Below are 12,254 nucleotides of genomic sequence, written 5' to 3' on the forward strand. Positions count from 1 at the left end.
CGCTTGTCGGAAGGAGGGACTTTGTAGAAAACGAAGCGTTTGAGAGAGGCGGGGCATAGAGGACCTACAATAATGTACAGTATTTGAAAAATAATGTGTTTTTTGAACATTAAAGCATGTCAGCATATTCTGTTACACCAAATACACAAAATAATGATCTTTAAAAAAAGCATCATATGACCCCTTTAACAAACCTTAAACCAGGGTTTTTCAAACTTGGGGCTGCAAGAGTGTGCTAGGGAGTCCATGCAAATGTTTACAGAAAAAAAAGACAAAGATAAAGAAAAAGCAAAATGATATAAAATAAATTACATTAAAATAAATGAGTAAATAACCAAACAAACAAGTTAAAAATAAATACAAATTTAAAAAAAATGGAGGAAAACGGAGTAAAAAAAAAAAGAACCAATAAATAGATTAAAACAAAGGAAAAATACAATAATTAGATTAAAATACATAAACTGGATAAAAATAAGTAAATAATAAAGAACAAATGAATAATAATGAGCAAAACATTTAAAACAAAATTAAAGAGTTTGATTAAAATAACTAAAAATTTGATTAAAAAAAACAAACAATCAAACTGATTAAGTTTGATTGTTAAATATACGAACAAAAAACAATAAATTAAAACAAAGGTAAATTAAATAATTATATTAAAATAAATAAAAAAAAAGTGATAAAAATAAACAAAAATGGATTAAAACAGCAAATAAAGTACCAAAAACAGATTAAAACACAAGTAAATTAGATGGATAGAAAATTTAAATTACATGAAAATACACAAAGATTGATAAACAATCATAGAGTAAAATAATGAACAAATACACATTATATTACAACTAAAGTAAATAAACATTAAAATAATGAGTAAATAAATATATTATATAAAGATACATTAATAAACAAATTGACTAAAATTGTTACCTAATAAATTAAGTAGTGCTGTCAAATGATTATTCGCGATTAATCGAATCCAAAATAAAAGTTTTTGTTTACATAATGTGTGTATAATGTGTATATTTATTATGTATATATAAATACACATGCATGTATATATTTAAGAAAAATATGTTATGTTTATATGATCAATATATTTAGGCCTATATATATATAATATAAACTATAAGAATATAAACCTATACATGTAAATATTTTAAAAATATTTACTGTATGTGTGTATTCCCTGAAATATTTGCTCAAGGTCTCGCCTCTTTGAACGCTCCTGTATGTGTTGGTTTTCCACGTTCAGGTTTCGTTATTTGGACCGAGGGCAGAATGACAGTATCTGCGACATTACTGAAACGGTGATGCAATCCGTTCTGCTGCAGGAATGTGAGGCTTCTGCATCAGCGGCTTCTGGCATCGGTGCGAGGAACTGAACTTTGGTTAGGGTCGCATTAGCGAAGCCCTGCATCCGCTTGCTTTTTTAAGACTCCAAAACAATAGTGGATTGCACTGAATTACCACACAAATCCACGTGCAGAATCACAGGTTTCCTTCCGGCAGTTCAGAGTGGCTCGTCCTGTCAAAACGCCTATTAGGTGTGGCTTATTCATCTGAAGCTTAATTAGTGGCTCGATAAAAGATATGCTACTTATTTCAACAACTCTTTTCGACACACACACAACAAATAAACAGTACACATACATATGAACACAAAAACTGTTATTCTGGATGCGATTAATCGCGATTAATCGTCTGACAGCACTAAAATTAAACATTACAGTTAACAAAAATAAAATGGATTAAAATGAGTACGCATACATACTCGGAGTAAGAACTTGAAAACTAGAAACTAAATATTTTCCAAATAACATTTTAGACATTTATAATATTATGTTTGAACAGTAGAACTTGGGTCTTAATGCAAAAACCTATACAGATGCCTTTTAAATTTTAGGATTGGGGTCCCTCACATGAGGATGATCCTCTTTGGGGGTCCGTGGCTTTTAAAAGATTGAAAACCCACCTAAACCGGCTTTTTGACCTTAAACTAGCAGCCTCTAAACAGAAAACCCTATGCAAATCATTGAAAATGGTTCACATTTGACCTGCAAAGTACAAGCAGCAGAACATGGAAGAGATGTTTTGAATTAAGAACATGACATCAGAGTCAAAGCATCTGAAAAATGCCTATGAAGAGGTTAAAACGAGCTTCAGGAGCGTGATTGTGTAAGTCTGCATGAGATCATCGGATGCACTCGACGCTCTCAGGCGCAGTCTCAACACAGATGGCATGTCAGGAGAGTAAATGATTAACTTTAAAATCGCATACGGACCCACTGCACGGGTCTAAAGAACAACAGAACGAGCGCTTACAGAGCAACATGGTGACTGAAGTGTTAATGCAATCCAGATAACATGCAGCATTCATGTAGGAAACCAGAGACGCTTGCAAACTTCTCCCTCTAGGAAACAAAGCCAGTCACTTTAAGAAAGAGAAATTGCTTTGTCTTAGGCTGACGTCAATTCCATTGTTTGCTTTCGCAGCTTGCATTGGCCCCCAAAGGTCAAAGCTTCATTACAAACAATGCAATCTGACCTTTGCTACCATGAAGACGGGAGAAGCATTTCCCACTTTGACTTAAAAACACTCCCTCAGGTTGAGGCTGTGTGAAAACCCTCATGCGGTCAGACTTAACGTAATGGAAGAGGTTAACGCAACGACGGGCGGCTAAAATGCAGACCACAGGAGAAACCTGTGCAGACGTCCCACAGAAAGCTGGGGTTGTTTTAGGCAAGCTCACCCTTCTCTGGCTCTCATGCATGTTTTAACACAGCGTGACTGAGAATATTATTGCAGAAGTTGTTCTATAGCAACCCTGAAATATTTGCTCAAGGTCTCGCCTCTTTGAACGCTCCTGTACGTGTTGGTTTTCCACGTTCAGGTTTCGTTATTTGGACCGAGGGCAGAATGACAGTATCTGCGACATTACTGAAACGGTGATGCAATCCGTTCTGCTGCAGGAATGTGAGGTTTCTGCATCAGCGGCTTCTGGCATCGGTGCGAGGAACTGAACTTTGGTTAGGGTCGCATTAACGAAGCCCTGCATCCGCTTGCTTTTTTAAGACTCCAAAACAATAGTGGATTGCACTGAATTACCACACAAATCCACGTGCAGAATCACAGGTTTCCTTCCGGCAGTTCAGAGTGGCTCTTCCTGTCAAAACGCCTATTAGGTGTGGCTTATTCATCTGAAGCTTAATTAGTGGCTCGATAAAAGATATGCTACTTATTTCAACAACTCTTTTCTATTGAAAGTTGTTTACATATGGGATTAAAACAAAGCTAATTATGACTTTTTATATCACAATTTTAGCAATTATTTTTTCAATTGTGAGATGCTCCTAATCACGAGATATAATCAAGTCATAATTAAATTTTTATTCCATAGACAAAAAAATAAAAAGTAAGATGTAAAGTCAGAATTCCATGGGGAAAAAAGCTAAAACTTTGAGATGTAAAATTGGAAATCAGGTGGGAAAAAAAAATCAAAACTTGAGAGACGTAATAAAATTCAAGAAAAAGTCAAAACTGCAAGCTGCAAACTCTGTCAGAATTTTGAGGGGGGGAAAAATAATTGCGAAATTTAAAATCTGAATTCAGAGAATCAGAATCACGTGATATAAAGAATCGCGAACACCAAACTGTTATATATTTACTTGCAATTGTGAAGAAAAGACAAAGAATAAAATTGAGATGTAAAATTAGAAGATAAAAGGTAATTGCAACTTTTTTTCTTTCACAATTATGGCTTTTTTTTCTTGCAATTCTGACTTTTTTCTCAGAACTCCAAATTGTAAGTTGTAAACTTGCAATTGTGTGATAAAAAGTCAGAATTGTGAGCAAAAAAAAAGTCACAATGACCTTTTTTATCATTTTATTCTGTGGTGGAAACAAGCTTCCATAGTTTTCCCTCTTTGGGTTAAAAAAACAATTAATATTCAGATAGCTTTAGATGGATAATTACACTAATTTGCAACATCGACACGGTTACTGAACTGAATCAACCCTGAACTCAACTGATCTGAATAATGACACTGTCTTCTGTAGAGCTGCTTGCAGCTGATCAGAACTGGTTTCATAATTGTTGAACTTTGCAACTCTGACTTTAGTTGAACTGAACTGAATCAACATTGAACTAAACTGAGCTGAATAATGACACTGTTGTATTGTGTAGAGCTGCTTTATAAATTGAATTGGTTTCATAATTGATGATCTTGCAACCTTTACCCTGTAATTGTCTTGTTTATTACTGTGAAGCTGCTTCGGCACAATCTGTATTGTATAAAGCGCTATATAAATAACTGTGACTTGACCCCCTGCAGAACAATCCCAAATGCTGGTGGGAACGTCTTTATCTCATTAATACAGTTGGTTTAAGGTGAATGCAAACACATTCACCTTGCGTCTTCCTCTGTGCGTTTGTGTGTTAAAGGCCAAATGAAGGCCAGCAGCTCTACACCCATCCAGTACAACAAGCTCTTCTGAGAGTTTGGCCTTGTGTACAAATCAGTGCCGCGTTTGAGAGCGGGTCGGATAACTTTGGGAAAACTAATGAGGTCACTCACATGGGCGGCTTTCATTAGCTGCATTTACCTGTACAGACAAGTAAACATCACCGGGTGACAAGTAAATACAGGTTTAGGATGGCCGACTACATGCAATAGGGAGAGTCAAATTGATATAAAAAGAATTAAGTTTGCTGCTTGTATGTAGTGCTGCACAATTTGGCCAAAAATTGTGATTACCATGACTACAATTTGACTTTTAAATAATAATAACTTAAAAAAATGAGTAACAAAAGACATTAATATTTCACTATTAATTTCACATTATTTCAAAGAATGATTATTTAATAATATTATTATTATTAAAAATATGATAAAATAGCATTACATTTGAATTAATATCTGAAATTTCTGTTAATGTCTATTAAATAATAATTCATACTCTTATTATAATCATTACTAAATAAAAATTAGCAATAAAATAAGACATTAATTTCTCAAAATAAAAGATGAAGTATTTAAGTAGTAGTAGTAATAATAATAATAATATAAATAAGATATGAATTATGAAATCTGTAGACAATGTCTTAAATAATATTGTATGATTATTATTGTTACTAAACAAAAACTTGTAATAAGACATTATTAATATTTCACTAAAAGAACGAGTCTTATTAAACATGTAAAAATACAATAGAATAAATTAAGTTACATTTCTGAAATGTCAGTATAATAGACAATGTCTATTAAATTAAATCAATGTTCTTGCATGATCGTTATTACTAAACTTAGTAATAACAAAATATGAATATACTACTACTACAATAATAATAATAATAATAATAATAATAATAACAACAACAACAACAACAACATATATAAAAACATGATATAATGGAATCGAATTAACTATAATAATTATACAGATAAAGCATTGTCATAAACACCAATTAAGATACAAAAGCCAAAAATGTTATAAAAATTAAACATGTAAAAATACAATAGAATAAATTAAGTTACATTTCTGAAATGTCAGTATAATAGACAATGTCTATTAAATTAAATCAATGTTCTTGCATGATCGTTATTACTAAACTTAGTAATAACAAAATATGAATATACTACTACTACAATAATAATAATAATAATAATAATAATAATAATAATAATAAACAACAACAACAACAACATATATAAAAACATGATATAATGGAATAGAATTAACTATAATAATTATACAGATAAAGCATTGTCATAAACACCAATTAAGATACAAAAGCCAAAAATGTTATAAAATTATTTGTTATTTCACTAAAAGAACGAGTCTTATTAAACATGTAAAAATACAATAGAATAAATTAAGTTACATTTCTGAAATGTCAGTATAATAGACAATGTCTATTAAATTAAATCAATGTTCTTGCATGATCGTTATTACTAAACTTAGTAATAACAAAATATGAATATACTACTACTACAATAATAATAATAATAATAATAATAATAATAACAACAACAACAACAACAACATATATAAAAACATGATATAATGGAATCGAATTAACTATAATAATTATACAGATAAAGCATTGTCATAAACACCAATTAAGATACAAAAGCCAAAAATGTTATAAAATTATTTGTTGGATGAAGAAGTCTAAATGGTAGTTGCAACAAATATTGATATTTTCAGGCCTTGTTGCTTCTACAAATACAAATTCAACCAAGAAACTCTTTTGTCTAGAGAGCACGTCCACACCCTAAACATCTGATCTGCTCATACAGAGGCCTGTCAGAACAACTCCTGAAAACCTTCATTTACAGAGCCAAAGAAACAAACGCGGTTCAGTGCAACCAAAACCCTTCACAGCAACTCATGTCACAGCTCCCAGAATCCCACACGTTACTCTACAGGTCCGAGTGCTTCCGAGAGGGAACGTCTTAAACGAACGAGGAAAAACTCTGCAACTTAAGACGAGCGAACCTTTGGCTCACCTGCACCGCTCCTGCTACTGTTTGCATAGCGTGAAGATACGGCATCTGACAGCCGCCCGCTGACCTGCGGGAATCACAGACGCTCTGGAACAAAACCATTCACGGAGAAACATCTGATGCTTTTGGCTGCTCAACCAAAGATCATTCAGAGACAAACGTCACCATAATGACAGGAGACAATCCAACCCACAAGAACTGACTGAAACCGTTTGTATCGCTCCAAATCGATCTACAACGGATTAAACATGATACTGAAATTAAAGCATAATTTAACGCCACTCCAAACAAAACTCTTTCAACTCTCTGGTGGGGAAGCTGGCGCTCACAAGGACCACAGTCCAAACTGGTTTTTAATAATACGCTTTTCCATCAGCCTTTGCCCTGGGAACACTCTCAGACGTCTTCATTTGCTCTGAATTACTCAGAGGGGAAGTTTTAAATCTTGGGCGACTCGGACCACTTCGGCTTTGGATGGCAGCTCATGTGTGACTAAGTCCTTCACAAACGCACTCCAAAAATCCCCGACCTACTCTTACCGGCAAACAAATGCTCAAGCCAACAAACATTACAACGAGATGAGACTAAATCTGAACTATTATCTGCCCGCAATTATAAACTGGTTGTTGTCAACAAAAGAAAAGCTTAAAGGCCTTGCTGCGGTTTTCCTTCTGTTTAATGAAAAGGAAATAGGATTTCAAATTAAAACAGCAATAAATATTAGTATTGTAACTTTACAGTTATACTCTTTACAGTTTATTAAAAATTAAACGATATTTTCTTATGTAATTGATTTTTATTTTACAGAGTAATACTATAAATATCAATAATTTTACTATTTTATTGCTGCCAACATATTAGGCCAAATATCAATGACTATAATAATACATTTTACAGCGAAATTAAGAAATAATTATTATTAATTTCTTTTTTCATTATTATTGCCAACATATTTAACCAAATATCAGTAATAATAATAATAATAATACTACATTTCCTATATACACTATTTTACAATACGACGACAACAACAACAATCTTGTATACACATTTATTTTACAGTGAAATTATTATTTCCAAATATTTGGCCAAATATCAAATGACAAAAAAAATAAATAATAAAATTATTACTATGCCAAAAAAGTGGTGATTTATATCAATGACATACAAATAAAACAACCAAACAAATAAGTAAATAATACTTTAGAGTACAACTACTTTATCTTATTATTACTATTATTTTATAGTCATACTGATATATAGAAATAAAAAGTTTTGTCTAAGTGTACAAACAAGCACAGTAAACATTGTCACATAGGCCTACATGCAGCACTCTTCTGACTGAGAACCAAATCGAGAGGGAAGTGAAAAAGCAGCAGTCTCTTTGTTTAGGCAGAGCTTTCTGTGCAGATTACAGTCTGAATCTGTCTGGGTTGATCTCTGAGGGAGGCCTGCGGTGGCTTGAGGTTGCTGTTGTGATTAAAGGACATTAAACACCAGTGAATTCCATGAGCATGAGCGGAGCCTGGAGAATCCTGTGTGTTTAGCTTGGGAGCAGAAGATGCGAGCGGGAACAAGCTTTCTACATCTTCCAGGGTCAAGCCCCTCTAACAAGCCATCGCTGAGTTGCTAGCTTTGGCAGAAGGACAGCAATTTCCATTCCCGCAGCGAGCCGAACTCTTGTAATGCTACCATCAAGTAGAACTGCACAATAAATCAATTAAAAACGCTATGTGTCTTATTGCGATTATGTAATCCCGAAGACTGCGATTTAATTAAATAAATAAATGTGCTGCGTTTCAGAGTGAGACGCGGCATTGTGTTCTTTTACACGCCAGCAGCTGATGTTCCAGCATTTTCAGTATCTCTAAGCTTTCACATTTAGAAACAGACATAAATATTACATTTAGTCTTTTTTTTTTTGTTGTTGTCATATCAGTAATGTAATTTTACAGCTGTACTGTAAAATAAATTACATTTAATACAAATAATTATGTAACTACGATAATTATGATTAATTATCACAAAATATAAAAATTTTTATTTATTTTTTTTACAAAGAAATAAGCCAAAAATAGTGTTTATTATAATATATTTGGCTTGAGTGAGTGAGTGAGTGAAGAAAAATTTTATTATTATTATATATTTGCCTTTTTTTTTTTTTTTTACAAAGAAATAAGCCAAAAATAGTGTTTATTATAATATATTTGGCTTGAGTGAGTGAGTGAGTGAAGAAAAAGTTTATTATTATTATATATTTGCCCCGAACAATGTTGATTTATATATAAAACATATACAAACTTTACAACTAATATTATTATTTTATATCTCTATTGATTTTTGTAATCAACACACACAAAAAAAAAAAAAAGTGTGTGTTTTTTGGTGTGTGTTGATTCGGGATGTAACGGTATGAACATTTCTTATCACGATTATGGTGACCAAAATTATCACTGTTATCAGTATTATCACGGTATTGTTAAAATGTGCTGGAGATGTTCAAAAAGTACTGACACAAATCACTTCACCTTCATAACTTCAAACTTCAAGTTTTATATTTAAAAACCAACAAACAACAAATAAAATGACTTTGTTTGCATAATCACTAAAACAATAACATTACCAATGACGTTCAGATTTTAAATGACAACAGTTTAATAGCATGTTGAAATATCTAATGTAAATGTTCAAATAAAGCTTTGAAAAAGTTTCATAAAAAGGTAAACCTCACATTTCAACCTCTAAATAAAGAAAAGATAAGTCAAAATGATAATTGATTAATAAATGATTATATGTATTTTATCTGCTCCATCAATAATTCTAGATAACTTATCTGAATTGTTTAAATGTGTAGAATCCACATAAGCTTGTTTTTCATCAACCGGTCAAAATTTACAGCAGGGCATGCAAATTCGGTCCATTTTTGGCCAGACAGTACTGCACACAGGCTGAATGTAAATATAAGTCTCTGTAAATCCACTCACTGACAGCAGGTGACGCTGATGGAAAAGCTGAATTAGAGCCGTTTCCCGTAAACTCCGTGGACAAAGCAGCATTGCGATTAAGAACACTTCCTTTAGATATTACATGGAGTGAAGATGAAAACAAAATGCCATCGAATCGTTTCTGAAGACAGTCAGAACCTTCAGAGGTACATTCATATAATTAATTCATTCATATATTCATTTGTATAATTCCCTTGGCACTCTTTTAAAACCTCCCAGCTTTTCCGCCCGGTTTTCACTCAAAACAAAACTACTCTGTGTTCCGTGCGCACGTGAGACTGTTACTTAAAACTGTGCTTTATGCTGGACAGTATTTATTTGTCGCGAGTTGTTCAAATCGCGGTAATCTAATACGGTATTAATGATAATTAAAAGATGAAACTGTAATACTAACCGTGGGGGATTTTATCATGATTTATCGTCAAACCGGTAATCACTAGTGTTGATTACAAGGTGCCAAGCAAGAAAAGGTAACTTGGAAAGGATCTTGGCTCTAGTTTTCTAGATCTTAGGGTTAGTTTTGATTTCATGTAAACTTTACTTACTTTAACAAACATTCCTTGTCTTAGAGGGAACGAACCATCAGTTTGTGAATGACAAACTGAATTTAATTTGCATACAAAAACCATCAAATTTGCAGATGTGCATCACCTCCCAAAGCAGACAGGAAGACGCTTAATCATTCAGCGCACACCACGGCACGATGCCATTCATCAGCACATCCTCATCCCACACCTCTCTAATGGAAAACTAATGGTGAACGACCCTAAAGGCACTTTGATCACCACCCGCATGACTTCAATCACGTCTTCAAGAAGTCACTTCCCTCAAACCGTGGAAAAATCAGGACAAATGTTAGAGCAGAGTCAGAGTTAAAGAACCACCTTCAGAACATCAGTACAACCACTGAGGCTAATTTTGGGGGCGGCTGAAGACCACATGATGATCAAAGACATATTTTGGAACGAAATTGATATGGTATATAGCTATCATCATGTCAAACCGCACTCGCAGAGGCCTGGGGGGGGGGAAAAGCACAAAGGAGGACTGAAATGAGGTGGGAACTGGCTAGAAACAGGGACTACGGGCTGTGCAAAACATGATATGACATTAGCCACTCAGCTCAAGTCCAGACCACTTTACAGCTTATTCTGGACTAGAAGAGGCCATAAAGTTCTTCAACTGACCTTTTCAATTATGCCTCCTTGTCTTTGACATTAGAGAGAGAAACAAAAACACTGGCAAATGTAATCCGGTGAGATTTACGGTCAAAACAGCAGACGCTGTGACCTTCTCGTGTTTGTTTAGCTGAGAATTCTCACCCATCTCTGAACACGGCTGCCCTTCCAAACAGTGGAAAGTCTGGGCACCGAACCTCACGATAACGCTCAACCTTTCCACGCGGGTCCAAATGTGTGTGTGAATGAAAAACGCCCCACCAACTGTTTCTGGAGAGAAGATACCGTCCTTCAGGAAGTGTCTGTGTAAATCCCGAACTAAAGAGCTTCTCCATGCATGTCCTGTGTGACAAGACAACTACTGTAAAAGAGTGTAAAAACAGCAACAAGGAAGAGTAGGCTATTCAATAAAGGACTCATAAGGAAATCTAATTTATCTTAAGCATTAAATAAAAACACACTGTAAGTTTCAGAACTCAAAATGCCGTACAGTCCAAAAGGAGAGATGCAGTGCATGGGTGACTGGTTATTAGGTCACTGCATTGACACGCCACGGCTCTCCAAAGACACATCAAGCTTGGGAAAATCTCTGCAACAGAAACACGTACAACAGGAAGTCCAGCCTGAAGCTTCCTCAGGCCCTCACACCTCAAATTTCATCACAAACGTGAACTTTGATGTCATTTATTTGCTCACAAACATACGTAACCGGGCAAGAACTGCAAGGAAATCAGATAAGGCGTTGTCATGACAATGTTTGCATGTATTTTGCAAACAACTGATTGCCAAATATGGAGGAAAAGTCCTGACCCCGACTGTACAGGTAACAGTAAGCACCGGTTCTGAGATTTAATATACGTTCATAATCTATTTCCAGGATTTACACAAGCACTGGCACGTAAAACAACAGTGACAGCGTGAGAAATCCCTTAAAGCCGTAAGAAATGCAGCCTGATGAATTTGGATCGGCTTCAAGAATGTCACAAACCAGCCAAAGGTGTTTGGCACCAAACACAAGCATTGTGAAGCTACATCTTAATATTTAAGCCTCTGGAATCCTGAAAATCTCCGGATTTCTAACTCTTAATGAACACAAGAATGCAATTAATGGTGCAACTTTCTCACGCTGGCCCAAATAAGGAAAACCAGCAGAGATGAGACTGATAATCTAGTAAGAATCAATAGACACTGGGTGGATGTTATCTCTTATCTGCTGTGAATGAATCATCTCAACAACTCTTTGACATGCGCAAAAATAAGTTTGGTTTATGATGCAACGCCTCAAACCAAAGATGTTGAGAAAGGAGAAAGAAAAGCCTGGGAGAAGAAAAAGAAAAAGTGTGTGTGTGTGTACTTCCATGTTACACATCTATTGTACACATACCATTGTACAGCACAGTACTTGATCAACAAACAGACAGAAAAAAAATACAGAAATACTGTGACACTACCATGTTTTTTTCTGGATATGGCAGCACCAGTCGTACTATAACACCATAATAAATCCATGCATTCCTATTATAACCGTCTAGAGCAGGGATCCTCAAATCTGGCCCACGAGATC

The 12,254-nt window shown here is 34.4% G+C and overlaps 1 protein-coding gene across 1 annotated transcript in view; it reads right to left on the reverse strand.

Moving 5' to 3' along the window:
- LOC107597201 (filamin-B-like) overlaps positions 1-12,254 on the reverse strand; it is a 67,554-nt gene that overhangs the window by 51,578 nt on the left and 3,722 nt on the right. The window contains exons 3-4 of the mRNA XM_016288156.1: positions 10,803-11,032; positions 6,511-6,594 (exon numbers count right to left, since the gene is read on the reverse strand). Coding sequence (XP_016143642.1) covers positions 6,511-6,594; positions 10,803-11,032 — 314 coding nt within the window. The remainder of the gene's footprint in view (positions 1-6,510; positions 6,595-10,802; positions 11,033-12,254) is intronic.

Source organism: Sinocyclocheilus grahami, unplaced genomic scaffold (assembly GCF_001515645.1).
Source record: "Sinocyclocheilus grahami isolate Dianchi unplaced genomic scaffold, SAMN03320097.WGS_v1.1 scaffold229.1, whole genome shotgun sequence".
Taxonomy (NCBI): Eukaryota; Metazoa; Chordata; class Actinopteri; order Cypriniformes; family Cyprinidae; genus Sinocyclocheilus; species Sinocyclocheilus grahami.